At 46.8% G+C, this 27,867-nt stretch overlaps 1 protein-coding gene across 1 annotated transcript in view; it reads left to right on the top strand.

Moving 5' to 3' along the window:
- Nucleotides 1-3,477: 3,477 nt before the first annotated feature.
- The window catches only part of PITPNA (phosphatidylinositol transfer protein alpha), a gene marked incomplete at both ends in the record, with an annotated part of 39,463 nt that continues 15,073 nt past the window's right edge, over nucleotides 3,478-27,867 (top strand). The window contains 8 exons of the mRNA XM_084238505.1: nucleotides 3,478-3,497; nucleotides 7,242-7,272; nucleotides 12,325-12,470; nucleotides 17,072-17,163; nucleotides 23,215-23,222; nucleotides 24,244-24,318; nucleotides 25,501-25,584; nucleotides 27,659-27,736. Coding sequence (XP_084094631.1) covers nucleotides 3,478-3,497; nucleotides 7,242-7,272; nucleotides 12,325-12,470; nucleotides 17,072-17,163; nucleotides 23,215-23,222; nucleotides 24,244-24,318; nucleotides 25,501-25,584; nucleotides 27,659-27,736 — 534 coding nt within the window. The remainder of the gene's footprint in view (nucleotides 3,498-7,241; nucleotides 7,273-12,324; nucleotides 12,471-17,071; nucleotides 17,164-23,214; nucleotides 23,223-24,243; nucleotides 24,319-25,500; nucleotides 25,585-27,658; nucleotides 27,737-27,867) is intronic.

Below are 27,867 nucleotides of genomic sequence, written 5' to 3'. Positions count from 1 at the left end.
TTTCTGAAAAGAGAAGAAATGAAGGGAGAATGACAACTTCTGCTAACAGTTGAACCAGGGTAATGAGGCTGGGGGTTCCTAAAGCTTGCACATGACTGCCCCTGTGCAGGGGACACTTCTCTAGTGTGCACAAGGCCCTCTCAGGCCCAGTGTGCCTCAGGGTCAGTGTGCCCTTGACATGAACCATTTGAGCTCTAGCCAGAGGCCCTGTTCTGGCCTCTCCAGCCCCTCAAACTCCATCTGTGTAGAATTCTGTCTCTGTACCTTGGTAGATACTAGTTTCCCTCCAAAGATACCATTCCCGGGCCTCCCCGGTGGCGCAGCGGTTGAGCGCTGGGTTGCGAAGCTGCCCGCGGCCTCTGCGGCGCCGATTTGATCCCCGGCTGCTCCCCGGCCACTGGAGGAGGGTCCCACATGGCGCGCAGACCTCTCCTGCCGCCCCCTGCTCCCCTCAGCAGTGTACTTCGGTCCTTCTGCCTGCTCTGCTCCCCGCTCTGGCTCTGGTGAATTCTCTCACCCTCCCGCACTTCTGACTGTACCCAGTGCATGTATAAACAAAAAACAAACAAACAAATAAATAAATAAATAAATAAACATGCCTCTATTAAAAAAAAAAAACAACAAAACTTCACTTTAAACAAAGATACCATTCCCTCCTCCTAGCAAACCTGGTTCAAACTCCCCGTGTCCCGGGACGCTTCTTCAGCCCAGAAGACCCATCCTTGGACCTTCTCCAGCATTGTTCTTTGTAGAAAACTACCTCTAGTCAATGGTACAGTTCTCTGAAGTTCAAGGCCTCCTCTTCATGGGTTCCTCCAGAGGGGAGTCTCTTTCTCAGGTATTTAGATCATTGTTTTGCTTTTTGTTTCTCCCCACTACCCAGTATAGCCCTCCAAACTCCATTCTCTTATTAATTTTGAGTCAGCTTAGCAAGAATTCCTCTAGTCATTCAAGTCTCAGCCTAAACATCGCCTCCTCTGACTCTTCCCTGCCCACCTGACTAATGCAGCCACCACCCATAGTCACCCTGACAACCTCTTCATAACATTTACCTTGTCTCGAAGTTATTTCTGTGCTTCTGCCCCCTCTCCCCCTCCCCCCATCTCCTGCGTACTGAATAAGGCAGTGATCTCGCTTTTCTTGGTCAACCACTGTATCCTGAGTGCCTAGAAAAAAGTCTAGGACAGGATCAGGAACTCAATCAATATTTATCGAGTGAATGAATAAATATAGTTTTCCCAACTAGACTACAAACTCCCAGAGAGCAGGGTCTCATTACTTCCTGGAGAGAGCCAGCACCTGGCAATTGTTCAGTAACTATTCATTGATTATGTAGGAGAAAAAACATACAGTGAGGGGTCAGGGGACCAGGGGCCAGGGGACCAGGGGCCAGGCCACTCACTTAATCTTGGATTTTGTGCCATAATGTTTCCATTCTTGGCCTTCCCTTGAAGGGTTGGGCTTCGATTTCTCGGGCAATCCATGATCCCACTCTAGGATTTGATGAATGATTGACCAATAGGTGCAATATCTGGGCTAACCTAGGGTACCAGTCACAACCTGACAGCCATATGGCCACCTGCTCCACCCTCCCTTCCCAAGTCCCTACCATCACCTGGGTGCCTGACCAGTCCAACACTGGAGTCAGTATCTTCCCTTGTGTAAATCCGCCTTTCCTGTGTTTGCCTGAAGGCAATATCGCCTGCGCAGTTTCCCAAGCTGGAAAGGTTTTTCCCTTTCCTCCCTCTTTCTTACCCTCTCAGCCAATTAATTATTGGTCAATAAGTCTTGCTGGTTTTACCCCCATGTTGCTGTTGAATCCATTACTCCTCCTTCTTTTCCCCCCTTTCCTGTCATTATCCTAGTCCACCTCTGCCTGGATTTCTGCAGAAATTTCCTACCTGGTCTACCTACCTGTGAGCTCTGAGCCTTCCATCCCCTTTCCCCAGCGCGCAGAGAGAGTCTTCAAACACCAAACTTTTATTTATTTATTTTTAAAAGATTTTATGCATACAAGAACTGGGGATCTAGGCCAGAGGTGCAAGGTATGGGGGGGGGTGCGTGTGAGAGGGTTCACCAGAAATAGAGTGGGAAACGAAACAGGCAAATCTACTGATATACACTGCTGAGGGGAGCAGCAGACAAGACAGAAGAGGTCTGCTGCATCATGTGGGATATCTCCTTGGCCAGGGATCGAACTCATGCCGCAATGGCTGGTGATAGCTTGATAGCCCTGAGACTTAAAGCCTGCACCACCAGGAAGCCCAAACACCAAAAATTTAAAAACCCTTCCATGCCCACCATACCCTCAGAATAAACTCCAAACACCTGTCATTATCTGCCAGACCTCTTCCCCCTAAATGCAAAGCTCCAGCAGCTCCTCAGTCCCCACAGTTTATGCTGCAGACCTGCCTCTCCATTGCTGACATGCACATGCCTTTTGCCTCCAGCTTTAGCTTTTCCTCTGCTCCTCCCAGTCCCTGTATATCTAAGTTTGGAACCTCTTCTTCCCGGATGCCTTCTCTGACTACACACCTTCCAGTGAGAGCCCATCAAACCTGTAATTTCACCCCTCAGAGCCCTTTTCATTCTATTGGCCTAGTTCGACCCCCTCCACCCTCCCACCCATCCACCCAATGGTCCCAGAGTTCCTTAATGGCTAGACCTTACCTGTTCATCCTCTCAACAAAGCACTGGTTTAGGGACACAGCAGCTGCTTAGCAAATAGTTATTAAATGACTGAGTTTATGCTGAGTGCAGGGTGAAAATACGGGCACTATCACAGGCTAGTTTGGGACTTGAACAAGACTCAACCTCTGCCTCCTTCCCTCCCTGTGAACGGGACAATAATAGCACCTTTCTGAGAGAGCTGTCACGAGGAGTCAAGCACTTAGAAGAGCATTTGCACGTACATTTGGCTATTACTAATATTTTTTTGGACACAATCTTATTCTAGATGCTAAGAGTATCAGTACATCTGGGGAGGCCCAAGAGAGTCAGTACATCTGTTCCGGGGCACAAAAGAAGTCCCGAGGGCCCTTGACGATCGACAGCTGGACGACGGTGGGCTCCAATTCCAGCCACAGCGCTCGGCGCGCGGCGGGGGGCCCACCTTGACGCCGACGCCCGGGTCGCGGCCCATTTAAGAAGAGGAGGGGGCGGGCCCGAAAAGACTCCTCCCCCGCGCTGAGGTCAGCGCGCATCGCTGCGTGTGACGCTCTGGTTGCCGCAGAGACGCCCCGCCCCCGCGCGGCGCTGCGGAACCGGAGCTCCGGGCGGCGTCGGCAGCGGGAGGGAGGCGGCGAGGCCGGGCGGCTGGAGCCGGTGGGGCGACCGCAGCGAGAGCGGCGGGGACGGAGCAGATCACGACGAAGGCGCACAGGCCGCCGGGCCGGGCCGGGCCACGGGAAGAGCGGCCGCCGGGAAGCGGGCGGGAGGCCGGGCGGGCAGCGGGCAGCCGCCGAGCCGCGAAGCGACATGGTGCTGCTCAAGGAGTAGTGAGTGCCCACCGTGCGTGCGGAAGCGAGGAGGAAGGGAGAGTCGGGGATGACGACCTCGGAGGCTGACGGCCTGGCGGAGGGGCTGCAGCGGCAGGACGGGACCCGAGGGGACGGGGAGCCCTGGACGAGCTGTTGGCGGCCCAGTAGAGGCTGAGGGGACAGTGAGGCCGGACAGGGCCTGAGGAGGGTGGGCAAAGTGGATGGAGAGCCAGACAGCAGCCGCGGTGGGGCCCAAGGACCGAATGTTCCGGAAGAGAGGCCGAGGGGACAATGAGGGCCGAACAGGGCCTCAGGTGGGGTCAAGGGGACAGTGAGAGCGGACAGGGTATGAAGAGGGGCTGAGGGGCCCGAGGGCACTGGATGAGACGTGGGGTGGTCCTCCAGGGTGGCTGAGAGTCGAGGGAGCCAGCCAGAACTGCAGGAGCGGCCGGCAGCACCGGCGGGAGAGGGAGGAGTTGTCGGAGGGGCTGAAGAGCAGTTAGACAAGGGCATGCAGGGCCCGCGGAGCTGTCAGTGATGCTGGGAGGGGTTTGGGGACTGAACTGTACTAAGGAGATCAGATAAAAACGACTTCAAAAAAGGAGTTGAGGTGATGGGGAGGAGTGCTGAGGGGAACCTGGGGTGTGAGGAGTGGCTGTCTTGAGCATCAGGGGAATCCTAATCAATGGACACAGGGAAAGGCCTAGGCAGTCACTGCCAGGTTTGGGTGACAGAGGTCTAAGGAGATAGTAGAGGGGACTGGTGGTATGACTTGGTGCCCAAATGATAGGTGTAGGGGAGGAGGTATTTGAAAAAACTTAGGATGTTTGCTTCGGACTTCAACGAGGGGTCCAGAAAATTTTGGGCAGGGGTCTAGTGATACAAGGGAGTTTTGGTGAAGGAGAGAATTAGTTTGTTACCAGAGTAGAGGACAGATTGAAAAGAGTATGTTTGTGAATGAACATACTTATTGTAGTGGAAGTGGGGGGCAGGAACAACCTCTTTCTAGGGGATTCTCAGTGTTGGTGAAAAGAGATGGGGAAATTGCTTTAAGGAGGTTTCCATAAAGCTATTAATTGAGGGGTGTTATTTAGTAGTGAGTGGGGCCTGGGAAACTAGTGACTTCTGGCAGGAGTGACAGGGAGATGGGCTTGCTGCTGAAATCCAGGGGGCAGGGTGACAGGTGGGAATGTTTACCTTGCTAAAATTTCAAATACGAGATGACCCATCTCTGAAACTTTTGGTACCAAGTCAACATCTCGTGACTTTTTTTTTTTCTTCAAACTGGGGTGAGTGGATGGGAGCGTAAAATTTACAGTGAATCTGTGCTTCCTTTGAGAAGGCAGTGGTCAGTAGTGGGCCAGGAGCCCAGGAAGTCCAGAAGAGGGAGGCATCTAAGTAGAAAGCAACTGGTAGAATTCACTTGATAGGTAGACAAGGGCTGGCTGTGGAGGGCTGTCTCCATTTTTCAGTGACTCCTCTTCATCTTGCTCCCTGGAGGGGTCTAGGACATTTAGGACATAGTGTGGAGCTTTGGCTGGCAAAGGGAGCAGAGTATCATCTCAGCTTGACACCTCATCTGAAAAGCGAGATTCTAAGACCCTTCCACCTTTCTTTCTGGACATCCAGTCTGGTGATCCAATCAGAATCAGAACTTTTTGTGGTGGGGAGGAAGGTTTCTTGGGATGCCTGCAGGAAGAGAGCCTGATGCACTTGGCTTTTTTAATCTTGAATGTCCAGACAACAGACTTTCCCCATTCTGCTGATTCTTTTTTCTTTTGATTTTATTCTCTTTCATTGGAACTTAAATATACTTAATTGCAAATTTCAGATGTTATACTTATATGCTCTTGATAAATTTTTCGATTCCCACATAGGTCTGTAGATACCTGTAGTTTTATGAGAAGGTCAGGTAGGGAAGGAAAGCGACTTTGAGAAAAAATCTGAGTGAGTTTTGAAGAAAGCTCCTCTCCTCCTATTCCTTTTTCTCCCCTTAAAGCCTGCCAGGGAAAGGTCTAAGGTACTAGGGATGCAGAACCTGCCTGGCATCTGTTTCCTTCCTTCCTAGTGCCCTGTGTATGATGGGGCACATGTGTCTATCCCTGGATGGGGAGTGAAGAAGGGGCATCTGAGGCCCTTGGCTGTGGCTGCAGCGCTGCAGCTCTGGGAAGGGTGCAAGTGAAGGTCACACTGAAGTGAGCATAGCTCCAGTCTCAGCCCAGCACTGCCTCTGTGGCCCTAGCCTTTGGAATTGCACCTTATTGCTGTTGAAGTGATGTTGCTCCCAAGGAGCCAGAGAGAAAGGTATATGGCTATAATGCAAGTAGTTTCAGAGCATCCTGTCAGGAACTGACTGATGCCAGTCTCTTCTGGAGGGAGACTTGGTGCCCACCCAGGATCTGAAGGTTGTCTCTGTTGATTTTTCTAACGCTTCCTCTAACAGGATTCCCCTTGATTGGATTTCTGAAAATTCTTGGATGTAATTGTTACTGCTGCTATTGAAGATAAAAGGCTTATTGTTTTCTAGGAAGTTTCCTCTGAGGGTGCAGAAATTCTGGCCTCCAAGTTGGAAGTATTTTTCTGCACCGTCGGCTTTCTCTAATGGAAGGAGAGCGTTAGTGGTGGCGTCCAGTAACCTGCAGGATTTACGTTATTTGAGTCCTTCTGGAGGAGGGGAGTTAGCAGGCTGTAAAGACTTGGAGCCCATTTTGTTTTCTCTGCTACTTTCTTCCTTGAATCCGTGTCTTTACTTTGATGTTTGTCTCAGACCCCTCTCTGTGCTGCTTGCTACCTAGGGGACTTTTGTGGAACTAAGAAAATACTGAGCAGACTATTTACCAGCCTGGAGCTAAGATAACAATTGGTGGACGTGATGCATAGGAAGGAGAGTGTAGCAGCTCATGCTCTCCCAAGCACACAAGATGCTGGAGGTTCCCGCGGGGTCCCGCCTGGAGTCTGGGAATGGAGACTCTAAACCTGGAAGCTGCCTTGATTTGTATGAATATAAGCAAGCCTTTTTGTCTCAGCTCTCTGACCTCACATCCTTGAACTGGGGTTGTCGTTGCTCTTTGTGACACATGCAAGCCACCAGCCCGATACCTCCATGGAGTTCTGACCAGTGTGCTGACCAGGGCCTCTCTGTCAGGTTATTGGTGGTACCTCCCACAATCACTGGTCATTAAAATGGAGGAGGAAAGGAAATTGATCAGTTGTGCCTTCGGACAGCTTCTGGGTGTCAGGACCCAAATTGGGTGTTCTTTCATTGTGACTTTGTGGTAGTAGCTAGCATTGCAATGTCCTATACCTTGGCATATATGGTCGGTGTGTAATCAGGGTGATTAAGCCTTCAAGTCTTTTACCTTGAAGGTTATTGTTGGGAGATAGGGAGATACTCCAGGGCCTGATGGTTTGGATTTGAATCCTCATCTTGGTTTTGGAGTAGGTAGGGGTGGGTTTTACTAGACTCATTGATAAGTTTTGTTGAGGATATTAGTGGGGGAGACGAAAATGGCTCCAGTGTGAAGCCGGGGAAATAGCTGGTGGTGGGGCAGGTTTGCACAGAATCACCCAATTCTAAATGGGTTTCCAGAAGGGCACAGGGGGTCCTAGCCTCAAAGCACTCAAGGGCCCTTCTCTGCTGGTTTTGACAGTGAGTGTAATGTCATATGCAACAAAATGTTTACCACCTTTCTGAGATGATGCTTTCAGAGTGTTGGGCAGATTTCAGAACCTGAAGTTGATACTGTTTTCCTTTTCTCCTAGTCGAGTTATCCTGCCTGTGTCTGTAGATGAGGTAAGTGCTTTTTCTTCCTTTTTATCCATAGTTGTATATAGTTTGTGATCATTAGCTAAATGGGGCTCTGAGAACCCACTACTCTTTCTATAGTTTTCATATTTGTTCTGGCGTAGATAATTAGCACTCCAGGTGAATTTTCCCAGTGCCACTTTCCGCTGATGAAAGGCATTTATTTTGTAGATCTGGGCATCTGTGTGCAATTTGCCTCAAGCTGTTGGCATGCTCGATGGCTGAATAGGGAATTAACCAGCCACTTTTACCTGTTGGGACTGTGCCTGTTTTGGGACATGCTATTGGAGAATCAAGTGTGTGCATTTCTGGAACCTCTATGACTTGGCTGGGAAGTGTGTGTGCTTCTCTCTGATTGTGCAACAAACCAGCAGGGCAGGAAATCTCTAAGGCCCTCCCTAGCCACACTCTGGGAAGACCAAGACCCAGAACCTCCTTTTACGGAGGGCAGGGAATAACAAATGGGCTTGACTTGCCCTTTGTCCTTTTATGGTTCCTGAACCTGGTGTCCCTATGTATGGGGATCTGGCAGGATTTGCCACAAGGTTCATAGGCCACGCTGACTCAGAATTGGTCTCTTGGACAGCAGAAAACTTTCCTTGTTGCAGATCTTCCCTTGTCCCACCCTTTCTCTGAACTTCCTTCACTCTCCTCTCCTGGCACAGCCTTGTTCTTTGCTTCCTTCTGAATCCACAGGGCTCCCAGCTTCCAGTTTAGCTCAAGGTGGTATGATGTTTGTCAGCCAGCATAGTGCCCTCAGTCACTCTTTCCTGCAGTGTCAGCATGAAGCTCCTGTGATAACTTCTACTCTGTTCCAAATATGAAATGGACCTTCGAAAAATGCAATCGGGCCAACAGAGCCTGCAGCACACTTCAGATGAGACAAATATCCAGGCTTTTTTGCCCCCAGAAGGGGTAGGCTGGCATTAGCCCCAGAGGATTGTCTCCCATAGGTTGCACATTTGATAAGTGGAGACCTGGGGGAAGGAGCCAGAGGTCGGCCTCAAACATGATGTTGGAGTTCTGAGAAAAAAGGTTGAGGAAGCTGAAGAGAGAGGGATGACTGGATTGATGCTCTGATCCCTGGATACACCTGAGATATACCTTAGGCCCAGAAACCATGTGCTGGGACTGGTACTTGTCACGCTGGCTTGGAGCACCCTGTTAACCCCTAGGGGCCTTGCTTTCTGTTTTTTTTTTTTTAAGATTTATTTATTTATGCATACAAGAACTGGGGTACAGGCTAGAGGTGCCGGGAGTGAGAGGATTCACTGGAGACAGAGTGGGGAACAGAACAGGCAGACTGACTGAAATACACTGCTGAGGGGAGCCGCTGGTGAGACAGGAGAGGTCCGCTGCGCCACGTGGGCAGCTTCCCAGCCAGACGGGGATTGACCTCCTGCTGCAGAGGTCCCAGACAGCCTCACAATGCTGTGCTCAACCCCTTGCACCACCAGGGAGGCCCTGAAATTCAGCTCTTGCAGGTCTGATGATGCTCTGTACAGCGCACTCTGCTATACATGATGATCCCACCTGTCCAGTTAGGAAGATTAGGAAGATGTGCCCCAGGAACAAGCGGTCCCTCCCTGTGGTGTTTAGGGATGAAATGAATCATTTTTTTTTTTTTAAAAGATTTATTTATACAAGCACTGGGTACAGTTAGAAGCACGGGAGGGCAAGAGAATTCACCAGAGCCAGAGCCTGAACAGAACAGGCAGACTGATGAAATACACTGCTGAGGGGAGCAGTGGGCACGGCAGGAGAGGTCTGCGTGCTATGTGGGACCCTCATTGGTGGCTGGCCGGTGATCGAACTGGTGCTGCAGAGGCTGCGGGCAGCTTCGCACACTGCGCCACCGGGGGAGGCCCTGAAATGAATCATTTTACAGGGAGTTTCTTTATGCACTGAAGGCTGTCTTCAAAAAAAAGTGCTACAGACCAAGGAGGACCAGTACTGTCTGGGAGCAACTCTTGGCTGCTTTGCAGTAAGGCTGGAGGGGCCCAAACACTGACTGCTTATGGTGTGGCCCCAGAATGGAGAAAGGGAAACTTAACCATGAGAGTATCTGCAATTGGTACTTTTTAATTTGTGACCTCTTTTTTTTTTTTTTAAGCATTGAGGAAGTGGTGGGGCAGGGCCAACAGAGCCTAAAGTCTAAGCAAAAACTTGGGAAATAAGTACTGGTTAGGATTCTTCTGTCTTCCTGTCTCCCTGGTGGTAGTTAACCCATTCTCAACAGAAACCACTGATGAGAAAGCAGTACTTGACCTGGTTGGGGTTGAAATAGGATCTGCTCTTTCGATGACTTGATCTTAGTTCTAGAAGATCAGAAAATCTTGAATGGGGAGCCCAGAAGAAGCAAGTGATGGTCAACCTCTGTAGAGATTTTATCTATAACCCCATCCTGACTCTTCCCGTGAGAACAGCCTAGCATCGTATGACTATGGGATTCACTTCCTAATTGGAGGCCATGATATCAGACCCTCAGAATTTTCTGATTTGTAGGGAAGGGAGAAGGAATAGAAAAAGAGAAGGCCGTGTCTTATAACACTCCTGAAGGCCTGAATCAGTGTTTTGGCATCAGAATTCACTTCTCTCTGACCAGCCTCCACAGGATTTCTGGGGATTCTGCAGCACAGCAAGAAAACCCTGGCTGCTTGACATGGGTGTGTCCATCATTGGTTCCTGGGACAGGTCAGCCCACCCTTTTCCCCCATCCTCTCCTGTCAGCAGGTCTGTGTTACTTGTCATTTGCAGGGATGATATCCCTGTTCCCTGAAGGTACCCAACCTGGCAAGGCCATGTAGGTAGGACTAACAGCTGTGCTGCTTTTCGTAATCTGTTTTCATGTCAGTGTTTCAGGCTATGTCTTCCTGGATTATGTCTTCCTGGACTCCCACTCCCAGTTTGCCAAAATGTTGGGCTCTCTGTTTTTCATAGCTGAGTGTTTTAGTTCTTCGGGACAAGAGGACAGATCTCAAAAGCAGGGAACATTGTCCTGGCCTAAGGCGGCTGGAACCCCGACCTGCTTGGAGCTCTTTGCCTAATGACATGTTCTAGCTCCCAACCCAGCCCATCCCATCTGAGTCTGGCTGCTTTTTACTTTCCTAGGTGCAGAGCCTCTAAGCCAAAGGGAACCCTCTGACAGGAAGTGTCCCTCACTTGTAGCTCATGGAGACAGTCGTATTTACCCCTTTGGATTAACAAAATTGCCTTCACTTGTCTCATTGGGATTAAAGGATCAGAATATCAAGCAAGATTAGAGGGAAGATGCCAGCCCAACAGCCTGATCCTCTTAGAGCCTGCCCTCTGATTCCTGTAGCTGAGAAGGAAGCAAATGAAGGGAATTAGTCTCTGCCTGGGGGCCCCCTCCCCAAGCAGTACCACCAGCCAGCAGCCCAGTCCCTCCACCAGGCTCTTTTCTCTGCCTGCCCTTTAGGATTGCTGAGTCAGTGGTTAGATGTTCCTGTGACTCTTCTCTGAAACAGATTACTGCTCCTCCTTAGGAACCCCCCCCCCCCCCCCCCGTTCAGCCAAACCCTGACCCACTTGAGAGAGGTTTTCATGTGTGCTTTAGTTAGGGGATGTACAGGGACAGCTTGGGGTTCTGTGGGGGCATTGGGGTAGCATTGATGTTCCTCAGGATTAGCTAGGTCAAGGTGCCTGGCTCTCACCCAGATGTTCCTCTTTATGGGATTAACTCAATCCTTTTCTTGGCATTTTGTGTTGGGATTTTGCTTTGAGTGTTAGGGCTCTTTCTGATTTGTGGTAAACATTGACTTGTCCTGGTCTGCTACTTCACTTTCCAGACTTTGCCCAGAAATATCCCAGTAGTGCTTAGGAACCTGCCCAGTAGAGCAGACTCCCAGATTTGAGGTGAAGCAGCCGTAGAAGCTGCTTCTCTCCTTCCTCTTACAGGTGGTGGTTTAAGTAGCAGCTACCCAGAAACATAGCCTTTGTATTTTAATCTCAAAGGGAGAAAAACACGTATCTTACATTCTTGGTAAGTACCAGGAGTTTGAGGAGGGGTCATAGAAGTTGAGGAAAACCTGTATTTACATCCCCCTGCCCCCAACATGTAACTTGGGCAATCAAGTACCTTTCTCTCATATGCCCTAAATTCTGCCTGGTTAGCAGTGATAGGGAAGATAACATCCTTTTGTTTAGATGTAACTTCCTGCACTAACTGTTGCTTCTTATTCTTTTTTCATCTTATCTTCCCTCAGAGAAAAGGCAAAAGAGCCAGGCCTGAGCACTGCCCCGGTCATTGGCCCTTATACTGAGTTGTCCTGAGGGGGTCAGAGAAGGCCAGTGATCTTGACTGGTGACTTGATAGGGTGGCATGTGACCCAAATAAAGGAAAACCAGACTTTTGCCATCTAGTCATTGCCAAAACAGAGGGTGCTCCCAGCCAGCCCAGACTGTAGGGTAGGAATCTGTGCTCTCTAACACAGGAAACACGGCACTTGCTTCAGCCCCACCAGAATTCTGGAAAGCATGGGGAGGTTTGTTTGCCCACAGGACTGTTCTCTGAGCTGCTGGCAAGGTGAGGAGGGGCCCAACATTGGAGAAAAAAGCTAGAACATGAGCCAGTTTTACAGCAGAGGTCGTGGATTTCATCGAGCACTGGGAATGTCATGTCCTACAATTGGTTTAAATGAATGAAATAAAAAGATATCTAGCAACCAACCCAGACCTTGTTTTGGGGTCTTAATACCAGAGGCAGATCCAGGGCAAAAGCTACTGTGGACTCTAGAATCCATTTTCTGGATATTAACGAGAGGCTCAGTATGTTCGCCGGCCTTGATCGATGATGTGAAAGTGAGAAGGACGAAATTAAACGCGCTGGTGACTAAAGAGGGGCCGTGGAGCAGCATACTCATTTGCTTTGGGTGAATTTGGCTGAGGCCCCATGGGAGACTTCAGAATGAACTCCCGGATGAGGGCATCCCAAAGGGTTGTAATTGGACAATTATTGACATGTGTAACTGTTAAAAAGAGTCTGCATTGACAATAACTTCCTCTTCTCTGTTCCTTTAGTATCAGGTAGGACAGTTGTATTCTGTGGCTGAGGCCAGCAAAAATGAAACGGGTGGTGGTGAAGGCGTGGAGGTCCTGGTGAACGAACCTTACGAGAAGGACGGTGAGAAAGGCCAGTACACTCACAAGATCTACCACTTACAGAGGTACGTGACTGCACGGTAGAGCCGGGAGGCGGCCTGGTTTTGAAGTGGAGATAATGGATAATTGGGGGTGTTTCCAGGTTGCTAGCTGGTTGTTCAGGTTGCTTCACTGTGAGAGTGGGTGTGGTACTTCTTTACTCATTTAAAGGTCTATTATATATATTTACATAAATGGAAGTAATACTTGCCATACCAGGCTCCTAGTCCCCAGAGGTAACAGTGTTTAGTTTCTTGTGGGCCCTTTCATTGTCTGTGAGTATGGAAGTACAGAGTGTGTGTAAATGGGTGTTTATTTCCTTTATTGTTATCTTACATAGATGGGATCATTCTTCCATACTTTTCTCATCTTTGTTCTTTTGTTACTTATCGTATCATAGCTGTCTTTCATTGTCAGCATATTTGGCCTCATTCTTTTCAAGTACAACATAATATTATGTTGTATAGATGTCCTGTAAGTTGTTTTGCCAGTCCTCTCTTGATGTATGTGTACTGTCATTTCCAGATGTTTCCATACTGTACTCCAGTAAAATGTCTTCTGTCCAAATATTTTGAAATACCTCTGTGTAAATCTATAATATTTGTTCATGTTCATAAATGTGGAATTGCTGAGTCAGTTAGCATTTTAAATTCTAATATTGTAAAGTCAGCCATCCAAGAAATTTTGGGACATTTCTTTGAGTCAAATGCAAAAATATTTTAAAAAGAAGTTTGAACTTATTTGTGTACCAAAATCCGCAATAAGCCACACAAATTGGCTGAATTCTTAACCGAAACAATAATATTTTTGTAAGCTATGAGTGGACCCAAAGGCATTAAAAGCTGTAGTAGGGGCCTCCCTGGTGGCGCAAGGGGTTAAGCACCGCACTATGAAGCAATCCACAGCCTCTGCAGCAGGAGTTCAATCCCTGGAGGGCCAGGGAGCAACCCACATGGCGCAGCAGACCTCTCCTGTCTCACCTGCTGCTCCCTTTAGCAGTGTACTTCGGTCAATCTGCCTGTTCTGTTCCCCACTCTGTCTCTGGTGAATCCTCTCACCCCCCTGCATCTCTGGCCTGTACCCCAGCACTTTTATGCATAAATAAATAAAATCTTTAAAAAAAAAAGCTGTAGTAAACATACCATAGCTTGGATGGAAGTTGAACCCAGGTAGTTTAGAAACCAAGATAGTTATTGAATCTATCCAGAACTAGAAAAAAATCAGTGTATTTTTTAAATCGTGGTAAAATATACATTACACAAAATACACCATTTTTACCATTCAGTATTAAGTTCATCCACATTGCTATGAAAATTGAACCTGAATATTTATTTTCAAAGTTTTATTTATTTATGCATAGAAGAACTGGGGTGTAGGCCAGAGGTGCAGGCCAGGGAGGTAAGAGGATAAAGAGAGAGATAAAGTGGGTAGCAGAACAGGATGATCTGCTGAAATACACTGCTAAGGGGAGCAGCAGGCAAGACAGGAGAGGTCTGCTGTGCCATATGTGGATTAACTCACTGGCCAAAGATCAAACACAGGCCATAGTGGTAATAAGACTGAGACTTAAATCTGATGCCAACAGGGAGGCCCTTGAACGTGAATCATAATTTCTAGTCACTGAAAATGAAGTGAGACCAGTTTCATTTTCATTTGGTAAAATCCTACTGTTGAGATGTTGCTACCCCAGAGGGGTCCAGGATTTTGTGAGGGCTGGGGCCAGGAGGAAACAGCACTGGGTGTCAGGGGGAAGTCTCACCATTGTCCCATCTCCTTGCCAGTGTGCTCTTTTTTCTCTATCCTTCCCCTTTGGCTGCCTCCATCTCTACTGTGAGTTGAATGGCTCACTAACTTAGCCATTCACAGTTGATCTAGGGCTCAAGATATACCTTCCTCATGGTATGTTTGTATTTTTTTTTTAAAGATTTATTTATTTATGCATACAAGAGCTGGGGTACAGGCCAGAGGTGGGGGGCAGTGAGAGGATTCACCAGAGACAGAGTGAGGAACAGAACAGACAGACTGACTGAAAAACACCGCTGAGGGGAGCAGTGGACAAGTCAGAAGAGGTCTGCTGCACCACGTGGGTTGCTCTCTGGCCGGCCGGGGATCAAACTCATGCTGCAGTGGCTGCAGACAGCTTCACAGGTTGCGTCTTAACCCCTTGCACCACCAGGGAGGCCTCTGTTTGTATTTTTAGAGAGGACTTTGAAAAGAGATAGTGAGGTTAGTAGAAGCAGCCAGTTGTTTCTTCAAGACTCAGCTGGTCCAACCAAAGTGGCAGGGAGACCTGTGTAGATGGAAGGTGGGACCTGTCTTACCTTTTTCCTCACAAGAGAGGGTGTCAACTTTGAGCTACTGTCACCCCTACTCTTCCTTTATTTTTTTTTAAAGATTTATTTATTTATGCATACAGGAGCTGGGGTACAGGCCAGAGATGCGGGGGGTGAGAGGATTCACTAGAGACAGAGTGGGAAACAGAACAGGTAGACTGACTGAAATACACTGCTGAGGGGAGCAGCGGGTTGAGTCAGGAGAGGTCTGCTTTGCCATGTGGGTTGCTCTCTAGCTGGTCGGGGATCAAACTCGTGCTGCAGAGGCTGTGGATTGCTTCATAATGCGGTGCTTAACCCCTTGCGCCACCAGGGAGGCCCCCCTACTCTTCCTTTAATACTAAAAGACCCAACTACAAAAAAGCCTAAAAACAAAACACCACAGAGCTGAATGCCACCACCATCTCTCCTCAGGAAGACCAGAGCCTTCCTGTTAGTCATCTAGTTCCAGTTGGAAACGTGGTGGGGTCCCCACCATCCTCTTCCTCGTTCTTCATATCAAATCAGGTTTTCTTTTGACTCCATTTCCTCAGTATCTCCTTTTCCATTTACTTCTGTCATCTCTTGCCTGGGTCACTGCTGCATTTCAGTTCTCTGCACAACTTCAGAATGTTTTATCCTGAAGGCAGATCTGTTGCTCCCTGCTTAAAAGCTATGGGCAACTTCTCTATGGCTTCAGGATAATGTCCTTACTCTTTACCACTCCCTTAGTTTTCTTGTATTTTCTACCTTATACCTATACCAGCTACTTTGCACTTCTCTCTCCCTCCCCTGCCCCTCATCTTTTCCCACCCCTCTCCCATCTTTTTGTCCAGTTCACAATCTGCTCTGTTTGTTTAGTTCTCACTTTCCCCGAGGAGCCTCCCCTAGGCACTGTGCTTTCTGCACTGTGTACCCAGGGTGCTCTGCCCTCCCTCACAGAGATCTGTGCTCACTCATATGAAATATGCTGACAGTGTCATCTTCTGCCTAGTTAGTTAAATTCCTCTTATTAGAATGTGAACTCCTTGGGCCTCCCCGGTGGCGCAGCGGTTGAGCGCTGGGTTGCGAAGCTGCCCGCGGCATCTGCAGCGCAGGTTCGATCCCCGGCTGCTCCCCGACCACCGGAGGAGGGTCCCACATGGCGCACAGACCTCTCCTGCCGCCCGCTGCTCCCCTCAGCAGTGTACTTCGGTCCTTCTGCCTGCTCTGCTCCCCGCTCTGGCTCTGGTGAATTCTCTCACCCTCCCGCGCTTCTGACTGTACCCAGTGCTTGTATAAATAAATAAATAAATCTTTAAAAAAAAAAAAGAATGTGAACTCTTTGAGGGCAGGAGCCACATCTGTGTGGTTTCTACTGTATTCCTGTGCCTAGCATATGGAAGTACTTAAACTTGACTGTGGCAATGACTGAGTTACAGATAATTTCTCTGAGTACTCTTGCTCTTTATTTTTAGGCCTCAGGCACTAAAGCTGATGAGATTATTGGAGCCAGCTAGTGTGCATCGATTATTAGCTTAAAAACTAAGGAAGAGGGTTATATACACCTTTTTTTAAAAAAAGCTTTATTTTATTTATGCATACAAGAACTGGGGTAGAGGCCAGAGGTGCAGGGGATGAGAGGGTTCACCAGAGACAGAGTGGGGAGCAGAACAGGCAGACTGACTGAAATACACTGCTGAGGGGAGCAGCGGGCGAGACAGAAGAGATCTGCTGTGCCATGTGGGTCAGCCCCCTAGTGGGGGCTGAACTCATGCTGCAGTGGTTGCCGATAGCTCTTGATAGCACTGAAACTTTAACTCCTCACCACCAGGATGGCCCTATATGTACCTTTTAAAAAAAAACAAAACAGAATGGGCACATACTATACATGCATTCCATAATCTGAGATAAGAATTAAAGTATTTTGTTTTGGAAGGTGGATACCCTGAGGGCCTCCTGGGCCCTCAGAACCAATCATCTTGGAGCCCAAACTCCAAATTAGTCAGCCCACACTGGTTCGCAAACCCAGGCTGTACCCCCGTGGAGGTATTTCATCTCTGTAGTGTGTAGTATCATACCCTGGCCCAGTGAGCTCTGGAAAGATGTGTAATTACAATGTAATGATTGACCTGCTGACTTGTACCTGGTGGGAAGTAGGGGTCAGTTGTGGGGGTGGATGTTATCAGCCAGCCAAGCTGCCTTGTCAGGCTCTGATGGGTGGCTTCTCACACATAGAAGTAACCTGCTTATCTCATGGAAATTTGCTTGTCACCTCCTCACTGAAAAAGCTGTAAAATGCATTGTCCTCTAACTTTTCCCTTTCTCTTCATTAGCAAAGTACCCACATTTGTTCGAATGCTGGCCCCAGAGGGAGCCCTGAATATCCATGAAAAAGCATGGAATGCCTATCCTTATTGCAGAACTGGTGAGTACACACCCACTAGAAGCTGGAGTTTGGTCCCCACCCCACCTCCCATTGATGAGTAAGTCCAGGGGTGTTGCTGAATAGGGGTTTTGTGCTCACCTTCAGTTTCCACATTAGCCACTAGAAGGATAAGTCTGGGGACTCCCTGGGCCGGTGGTATCAGTCTTGTCTAGTACCATCTGACAGCACTTGGGAGGCAGCTCCCAAGTAGTCATGGCCCAGCACAGCATAGAACCAACTGCTCTCACTTGGGGATGGTATGATAATTTTGATTGTTTTTACTAATTACAAAAGTAATGTTTTCTGTGTAAACGTGAGGAAATACATAGTGACAAGGGATAGATTCTTCCATCCCTTAATGGTCACTGTTAATATCTGAGTGTCTTTTCTTCTAGTCCTTTATTAAAATGCATACATCTACACATATATTTAAAGTTTCCAGACATATTTTCTAGACAAATTTTGGATCATATTAATTGTTCAGTAAATAGAGAACCTTTTCCCTTTTACTATGTGATTGACTTTTTTTTTTTTTTTTGACCATTTTTAAAAGATTTGTGGGCCTCCCCAGGGGCGCAGCGGTTGAGCGCCACGCTGCGAAGCTGTCCACAGCCTCTGCAGCGCCGGTTTGATTCACTGCCCGCCAGGGAGAAGCCCACATGGCGCAGCAGACCTCTCCTGCCTCGCCTGCTACTCCCCTCAGCAGTGTTTTCGGTCCTTCTGCCTGTTCTGCTCCCTGCTCTGGCTCTGGTGAATTCTCTCACCCTCCTGCACTTCTGACCTGTACCCTAGTTCTTGTATAAATAACTAAATAAATCTTCAGGGGGAAAAAAATTTGTAATGACTGCTTAATATCCTACTGTATGAATGTACTGTGATCTTTTAAAGTAACTTCTTTATTGTTAAATACTGAAATTTTTTCTTTTCTTTTCTTTTCTTTTTTTTTTTTGCATAGAATAACTTGGGTGCAGGCCAGGGGTGAGGGGTGGGTAAGAGGATTCACCAGAGACAAAGGAGGGGGCAGAAAAGGTGGATCTACTAAAATACACTGCTGAGGGGAGCAGCGGGCAAGACAGGAGAGGTCTGCTGCACTATATATGGGTTAGCTCCCTGGCTGGGGATCGAACTCAGGCCCTAGCAGTGTCAGCACTGAGACCTAACCCCTAGGCAACAAGGGAGGCCTACCTTTTTTTAAAAAATTTCTTTAGTTTTAATGCGATATATTTATGTTTGGCTTGAAAACTATAGTTGCGACCTAGGGACTCTTGAGAAACTCAGTTGTGGGAAGGGCCCAGAGGGTGACCTTCCTGCCCTGGGGAAGGGCCAGACCAAGCACCAAAAGAAGGTAGCAAAGGAAACATGGGTATTATTGGAGGAAAGTGAAAATAAGCCCAAGTTTTGATGATAAAGGATTTGGAAACAGCTTTCCCTTTGAATTTTGATAGCTTATGGAAGTGTGAGTGCATGCCAGATTCAGGGGGTGAGGATAAGATGGCAGAACTAATAAGAGCTCCAGATTAATTTATGGCTTATGCTAAAACTCCATGTTCCAAATGTGGGAGTCAGGTAGAGTTATTTTCTTGATCTTGGCCAACCTTTTATTCAGAGTTTCTAGAAGGTCTCCCTGGTGGCTCAGAGGTTAAAGTCTCACCGCTATCAGGCTATCACCAGCCACTGAAGCATGAGTTCAATCCATGGCCAGGGAGCTAAACCACATGGCACAACAGACCTCTCCTGTCTCACTCGCTGCTCCCCTCAGCAATGTATTTCAGTAGATCTGCCTTTTCTGCTCCCCACTCTGTCTCTGGTGAATCCTCTCATACCCCACACCTCTGGCCTACACCCCAGTTCTTATATGCATAAATAATTAAAATACATCTTTAAAAAGGAAAAAAGAATTTTTTTTAAAAAGATTTATTTATTTATGCATACAAGAGCTGGGGTACAGGCCAGAGGTGTTGGGGGGTGAGAGGATTCACCAGAGACTAGAATGGAGAGCAGAACAGGCAAATTGACCGAAGTACACTGCTGAGGGGAGCAGCGTGCGAGTCAGGAGAGGTCTGCTGCACCATGTGGGTAGCTCCCTGGCCAGGGATCGAACTTGCGCTGCAGTGGCTGTGGACAGCTTCATAGGTTGCATCTTAACCCCTGTGCCACCAGGGAGGCCCCCCAAAAGAAATGAATCTCCACAGAGGATTTTCTATTCTAGATATTCTGGGATATCCTTTGAGTAGTTCAGACTCTTAGTTTTCTAGAATTCCTAGGTCTTGAGGGCCATATAAGAATAGACTTCTTGGGGCCCTCCCTGGTGGTGCAAGGGGTTAAGGCAAAACCTATGAAGCTATCTGCAGCTGCTACAGCATGAGTTCAATCCCCAGCCAGGGAGCAACCCACTTGGCACAGCAGACCTCTCCTGACTCGCCTGCTGCTCCCCTCAGCAGTGTATTTCAGTGAATCTGCCTGTCCTGTTCCCCACTCTCTCTGGTGAATCCTCTCACCCTCACCCTTCTGGCCTGAACCCCAGTTCTTGTATACATAAAAAAATAAATCTTTTTTTAAAAAAAAGAATAGACTTCTTGAAGGGCCCATGCTAGTACTGGACATATCCTAGGGGGTCCCTAGAGGCCTCCTGGCTCTTGTCCGTGAGGTGAGGGGCCATTTCCCCAGCCATCCTATATCTGTTCACACAGACTATCTGGTGACAGGCTCCTTCTGCCAGCCTCTGCTTGCGTGGACTGCTCCAGTCGCCTTATTTATTGGGTCCTGGCGCTCCTTGCATTGTATCTGATGAAGAAGCTCCACCCATGTGGTCCTTATCCTGTGGACTTTGGGAATGATTAAAGTCTAGAGCACAGAGTTATTGCTCTTCCATCCTCCACAGCCTACTTGAGTTCAAGAACCTTGTATCAGGATGTGAGCAGTCGTTGGTGGGACTTGGGAAGTGCAACACTTAAAAATTTTATTGCTGTAACTGAAAATACAAACATCACTACTCTCTAAGAATCAGGCAGGAAGCTGTTGACTTCTTGAAAAGGAGGCACACTCACATTTTCTTAAAAGAACATGTCACTGTGGCAGGGTGAATCTGGTCTTGGGCCAAAGGTGAATTTTCTTGATGTCTGAGAGAGTTGCACTAAATGTGCATCATGAGAACCTTAGCCAACTTGGCATAAAGGAGACAGGCAGATAGTGTGGACTTCCCTATGCCTGGGGCAGGGTTCTGGGCACACAGTTTGTGCCCACTGAGAGATGTCTCTGTCCTCTGTGTAATTCTGAGGAGAATGTGCTGCCAATGACAGGGGCATTTATCTGGACACCAAATATTAGTTCACATGTTGTCCTGATGTCCTGATCCTTGGCCAAAAGAAAAATGTTATTTCTAAAAACTCCATGAAGAAGAGAGGTGGGAAATAGGCTGACAGCAGATCGATTTCTTTAGTGGGTACTGACCTCACAGTCGGAATCCACCCTTGTACAGAATGTAGATAGTGAGCCTTAGGTTTGTTTAGCTAGACATTGGCTCCTTTAAAACAAGATCTAAACAAGGAAGACTACTTACTAGTTCCCTCTGGGATTAATGGGAGAGAGATTATTAGTTCAAACTTTTTAGCTTGACATAAGCAGATCAAAGTTTGAGGTGAGATGGATGTAGGAGTGTAGAATAAAACTCCCCATGCCCTTTGGAAGGCTCTAACCTTATTCTGAGTGGAATAAAAAATGGATTTGGAATACTTAACTAATTTTTTACTCTTCCTGTCCTCTTACCTTATTTCTCTTTGTCTCCTTCCCTGATGCTGTGATGGGTTGAGACATGAAGGGGTAAGTCTGTGAAATGAAAGGCGGAAGAGGAAAATAAATATTTCTCCATCTAACCTTACCTCTTGACTGAATGCAGTCTGGCTAAGCCACAGCTTTAAAGTATGTTATTGGTCTTATTTGGAGACCCTATTTTATAACCTCAAAGGATTTCCTGAGATTTTTCCAGTGTACCTGTGGTTATAGTTTGAAGGAAAGGGAATGTTGTGAATACAAAGTTGTTGAGAGGAGCAGGACTAAGAAAGATTGTTTGCCATCAAAGTTGGCATTAAAGGCCAGTGAAGGTCATCAGTTTGTTGGAACTCACTGGATCCATTTCTCAGGGTCTCCCAAAGAATATTGTATAAAAACCCAAATGCCAATGTACCAAGTCATGTTGAAATACAGCATTACTAATGCAACCAGCTATTCCTGTTTGCTGATCAGAGCTTTCTTTCCTTGTGAACTCTTCTGCATGGAAAATCAAATTATAATCAGAAAGCAAACATGTAGCGAAAGGTGTCCATTTCCTTAAGAGATCAGACTCCAGATTAGCACTTTCTGCTCTTTAGAGGCCATACTAGCAGGATAAGATTGCTTGGATGACATGGATTCAGAATCATTGTGAACCTTTTTTTTTTTTTTTTAAAGATTTATTTATTTATGCATACAAGAACTGGGGTATAAGTCAGAGGTGTGGGGGATGAGAGAATTCACCAGAGACAGAGCGGGAAACAGAACAGGCAGAGTGACCGAAATACTGCTGAAGGAAGCAGTGGGAAAGGCAGGAGAGGTTCCTGGCTTGCTGGGGAATTGAACTCGTGCTACAGGGGCTGGCTATAGCTTGATAGTGCTGTCTTTAACCCCTGCACCACCAGGGAGGTCCCTTGTTGCGAACCTTAACACCTGGTGTCCTCAACTAGACCAGCCCGACGCGGCCATCTCCACTCTAGGCTGGGGCTACTTGATGTGCCACGTGGGCCGTCCAGGGCTGCTGCTCTCAGGATAGTGCTTAGGGATTTCTTCCCAGCTGGCCTCCCAGGACTTGCCCTTGATGAATATTATACCCATCATTTCCTATTTTATTAACATGATTTTCTTCAGGCTGGTAACAGGGCAGTTATTTCATTATGGACCTTTCAGTTACAACCTTAAATCTGGTGCTTTCTTCCAAGTACATTTCATTAGATTCCAAGAAATTACTAATAACCTCTTGCATTGTTTCTGTACCTGGTGGATTTAGTCCTTATATTTCAACCTTTCTCATCTCCATCCCACAGGTAACCTTAGTTTCAGTTGTAGAATTACAGAGTTTGACTACTGGCCCCATGACTGTCTGAACATAGCAGTGTGGCATCTATCAGAAATTGAGATAACTGGGCCTCCCTCATGGTGCAAGGGGTTAAGACGCAACCTATGAAGCTATCCACAGCCACTACAGCACAAGTTCGATACCTGGCCAGGGAGCTACCCACATGGCGCAGCAGACCTCTCCTGACTCTCCCGCTGCTCCCCTCAGCAGTGTATTTCAGTCAGTCTGCCTGTTCTGTTCCCCACTCTGTCTCTGGTGAATCCTCTCACCCCTCGCACCTCTGGCTTGTACCCCAGCTCTTGTATACATAAATAAATCTTTAAAAAAAAAAAGAAATTGAGATAATTCCTAAATTCAAAGGGTGCAGCATGAACTGGGCTGTTGTCAGGATGAGAGCTAGTCTGGTCTGTTGTGCAGTGACATTAGAGCCACAGACATTTTCTCTGATAAATAATTGATCTGTGCTTTCCGAGGGGGTCTTATTACAATGAGCAGGAGTATAGAGGTGAGAGGTTTGGTTACAGTGAGATGAAAGATGCAGAATGTAGATAGACAGGAGCTGGCCTAAAGTGTTCCTACTTTGTGCCCCAAGAAGTGGGGGGCCACCAAGTGATGGTCTGATGCAGAGCGATGGGTCTCAATGCCTTAGCTCCTCATAGCCAGTCCCTTTCCTTGCTGAGCTGGAAAGAATCCCAAGGGGCTGATAGTCATATCACTTTAATTAAATACCAGATTTGGTCTTTTGGGACTTTTATATGAGTGAAACTTGAGGGTTGGCAAATCTGAAGAACCAAATGCACTCACTGGGGCTTAGAGGGCGACTGTGAAATAAGCTTAAGAGAGTGGAGGACTCTGCTACCGTGGTCCCAGGGGGGAGAGGCAGGTATTGATTTCTCTTCGTTAATCTTTTTCTCTCTTCTTTCCATGTCCTTGCCTTGGAGCAGTTATTACAGTAAGTATTTTCAGGGTGGGAGTGGGGGTTGGGAACTGTGGATGACTTATAAGAAGAAATTAAAATGCAACTGCACTTAAGGTTCTTGGTTGTTCCTCTTTTCTCTTGAGTGATTTTGGGAGCTATTGAGGTTTAATCCTTCAGTCCTAATGAGGAACTTGTTAATTGGCCAAGTCTCCTCTTACTGAAGCTGCATTGGCATGGGACTTTGTCAGGTACAGCAGTCATGACTGGGGCATCCTGGCGCTGGTTCTCACATGCACAGAATTACCCAAGGCTCTCCCCTACTCTCTCCAGGTCACCCCTTATGGGGTTGTACAGAAACTTCAGTTCAGCTGCCCTGGTTGTGCCGTTCCCACTAACTTTTGGCAAAACTGTGAAATCAATTAAGGTTTCTTTTCCTGCTGCCATTGCCCCTTCTCTCTGCCCTTCAGCATCCTTGTCCAGATGCCTTGTCCCCGCTAATAAATGTAGGCAATTTCTGGGAATCCAGTTTCTGGTGAGAGTTCATCCTTTCAGTACTTACAATTTTTAAAAAGTAAGGGAGGAAAACAATAATAACATGCAGGGTTAAATTGCTGAGAAGAGACCATCAGGCCTCCTAAAGGCTGGTTGGAGGCAAGGGGTGGTGATGAATATTGGCGGTCAGTTAGGCAGCTTTCCTATGCACGCCTCACACAACTAATGAACCACTAGATTAGTGGTTAGCATAAGGTCGTGTAGTAAGGTGGTTATGTACATGGATTCTGAATCAGGCAAGCTCTTTCTGAGGCTTATTTCTATGGTCTTAGACAAGTCACCTCGCCCCTTTGAACTTTACTTTCCTCTTTTTTAAAGCATGGCTGGAGTGAGGACTAAATGAGGTGATGTGTGCCTAGCATATCATGGGCTCCCAGTAAAAGTATCTGTTATTGTAAGGTAGAGGCTGAAATCTCTCAGCTGCCCATGATCTAGTAATGGGGCATGGTACTCTTCACCTTTGAGCCTGGTGACTGTAAGGTATTTTGTTTTCGCCTTTCAGAATGAGTACATGAAAGAAGACTTTCTGATTAAAATTGAAACCTGGCACAAACCAGATCTTGGCACCCAGGAGAATGTAAGTACCACTTCCCAAGATCCCTCAGAGCTTCCAGGCCCCCAAGTCCCAAGTCACAGGGTAGGATGTTGAGGCTCTGATTTTCCTTTCCTAGCTTCTCCATTCCTAGTATGGGGGCTTCTCCAGGGCCCCCTTTTTCCTAGCTAGGAAGGCAACAGCCTATGCTGGAGCTGTCCTACAAACATGGGATTGCTATCTTTAATTTACCAAATATGATCTCTAAAACTCCTTCTAGGATATTCTTGTCATGCTGGGATTGGTCTGAAGTGCAACTCTAAGCACAACGACCTGTATGTTTAAGACATCAAAACTGCAGTCTCTGTACACAATTTGCCAAGAATTCCTCAAATTAAAAATACAACTATGCTGTACCCCAGCAATTCTACACTTAAGAAAATATCACACAGTTATGTTTTCACATGTATGAAATAACTTGTATACAAGGAGATTCACTACAGCATTCTTTGTGTAGCTAAAGGTTAAAAATAACATGAGAATCCATCATTAGGACACTATTGAATAAATTGTGGTAGAGCCATATAGTGGTATATTATGCAACCATTAAAAAGAACCAGTAGGAAACAACCTTAAAGATGTTGTTCACTGAAAAAAAATCAAACCATTGCATATGTGTATGAGATTTACATGAAAAGAAGACTCTCTGTACGTGGATGTTTGTGCAGAGAATCTGGTAGCAGTTGTATTACTCTGGATGGGACTGGAGGCCAAGTTAAAAAAAGAATACATAGTCTTTGTATATTTTGAATTTATATCATAACTTCATACCATGTACATGTACAACCTCTTTGAGTTAAGTAACTTTTAAAATGCTTCAAAATAAACAGGATATGACTAAACAGGCAATATTTCATGAATGATGAGTCTTTCAGTCTTTACAAAGGGGGAACACAGGGAAAGAATATCGGTACTCCAGATAGCCCTAAGCGTATTTTGACCTGCCAGCATGGTACTTAGCCTGAAAAAAATCAGAGCATTAGTTCTCACATGTATGTCCACTCAAAAGTCATCCTCCCTTTCCTTTGGATAATTTTATATGTAATTCTTTACCAATAGGAATCTCACAGATGTGGCTATGGGAATAACCGTTCCTGGGTGTCCATTTTGGGTAAAGGACGCTTTGCAGATGACAAAAACTACCAGTGACCTCCCTCCTTCTTGTAGGTGCATAAGCTGGAGCCTGAGACATGGAAACATGTGGAAGCCATATATATAGACATTGCAGATCGAAGCCAAGTACTTAGCAAGGTAGGAACTGTTTAGAGACTTGTGTGGCCTTTGAAATGCAGAAATGATTTTTTAGTGTCAAAGAAACAAGGAAACCTTACTCATCTTGGCTCAAAAGGAAGTTCTCTTTTGAGTATTGTTTGTTATAGTTTTAAAATTAATATTTAGAACAATAGTTCTTAAATTTATTTTTCCAAATCCGTAATTGCAAAACATTTGTTGCATGCCTATTGTGTTAGGGCTACTCTAGGCTCCGAAGATTCCAGGTGAGGGGTGCAGACAGGTCTCCTGATCTCAAGAAGTTGGTGATAGTTTCTCAGAGTAACAGACATTGCAGCAGGCTCCTGGGTGAACAATCCCCTGCTGTGTCATAACCTTGAAGAATGTAGGGGCCAGATCTGTCCTGCTTACTGCTGTGTTGCCAGGAACTATTTCTTTAGGGAAAGAAAGGGGCAGGTTCCTCCTGAGCAGTGTTCTTCCTATCAGGCAGAGGCCTTTGGGATCAGGGCACAGGAGTTTGGCTTTCTGCCCCTTGATAGGGAATGAGTGTTAGCTCTTCAAATCCCAGAGCTGTGATACCTCTTTTCTGGAGTCACTGTAGTGACGGAGATATTTTGATTTGTGGATTTAAAAAAAAACATTATAATCATCTCATGTTTCCTTACCTAATAACCCCACCTCCACTGTCAAACGGTTGGATTTTTCAAATACTTTTTTTTAAAAAAAAGATCTATTTATTTATGCATATAAGAACCAGGGATATAGGCCAGAGGTATAGGGGTGGGGGGTTTGAGAGGATTCACCAGATTGGGGAATAGAACAGGCAGATTGACTGAAATATACTGCTGAGGGGAGCAGCAGGCGAGACAGGAGAGGTCTGCTGTGCCATGTGGGTCACCTCCCTGGCTAGGATTGAACTCCTGCTGCAGTGGCCTTGGATAGCTTCATAGTGCTGTGATTTAACTCCTTGCACCACCAGGGAGGCCCAGTTTTGGGAAATGTGTATATATATGTGATTTGTTATTTTTTGTTAAGTAGATGGTGAGATGACTTTGCTTTTCCTGAACCCACATTATTCAATGTATAGAAACTGTCAAAGATTAAACTTCTATTACAGTCAAATAACACACAGCCTTGACTACATTATAAGTCAGTGAAGCGAGACTGACAGTAGTACACAAGAGGGAGGAGTCTATATGTTAAACATTTTCAATAATGATTTTATTAAAACAAGCCAGTTCTTAAAAAAAAAAAATTAGCCAGAGGGAGCTGAGAATAGAAGATTTTAGGAAAGATGGCAACTCTGATTGCATTTGAGAGCCATTGGCAGAGGTTTCAAAAAGTATCTATGCTGCCCTCACTGCAGACATTGTTTTTCACTGGATTTTAGGTAGGAATGACCCAGAAATCTATTTTGAAAAAACCTCCCCTGGGGCCTCCCCGGTGGCGCAGCGGTTGAGCGCTGGGTTGCGAGGCTTCCCGTGGCCTCTGCAGCGCCGGTTCGATCCCCGGCTGCTCCCCGGCCACCGGAGGAGGGTCCCACATGGCGTGCAGACCTCTCCTGCCGCCCGCTGCTCCCTCAGCAGTGTACTTCGGTCCTTCTGCCTGCTCTGCTCCCCACTCTGGCTCTGGTGAATTCTCTCGCCCTCCCGCGCTTCTGACTGACTGTACCCCGTGCTTGTATAAATAAATAAATAAATAAATAAATAAATAAATAAATAAATAAATAAATAAATCTTTAAAAAAAGAAAAAAGAAAAAACCTCCCCTGGTGATTTGGAAGCTCACCCCAGCTTGAAAATCCCTGTCTTAAAATAGTGGACATATGTGCCTGCCCAGACAGCCTGGTGACACTTTCATACTTGTAATATTGAAAACAAACCCCAGCAGAGAAAATCACAGAGCTCTCCTCTGAGGCCAATGTAAATGGCTCTATATCATGTTTATAACATTTTCCTGTAATTTCTGTGTGCCAGCAGCTTTAAGAACTGGTATAAAGTAAGCTCTGATGGAAAATCTGATCTCTCCCCTCCCCGCCTCATTCTCTCTTCCCCTTTCCCTCCCTCCTCCAACTCAAATTCTCCAACTTCTTTTAGGATTACAAGGCAGAGGAAGACCCAGCAAAATTTAAATCTATCAAAACAGGCCGAGGACCCTTGGGCCCCAATTGGAAGGTGCAGTTCACACCCTCACCGCCAGGGGGGTGGGCTCTGAGGGTGGGCCCCTGAGGGTGATGGCTGGGGCTGGGCTAACAGAGCCAGAGCGGCTTCTTAGTTACCTGTCTGTGGATGTTTTTCTAATATAG

Source organism: Talpa europaea (genome assembly GCF_964194135.1).
Source record: "Talpa europaea genome assembly, chromosome: 7".
NCBI classification, from domain to species: Eukaryota; Metazoa; Chordata; class Mammalia; order Eulipotyphla; family Talpidae; genus Talpa; species Talpa europaea.
Note: the sequence above shows the minus strand (reverse complement) of the source record. Positions and strands in the feature narration are given on the sequence as shown.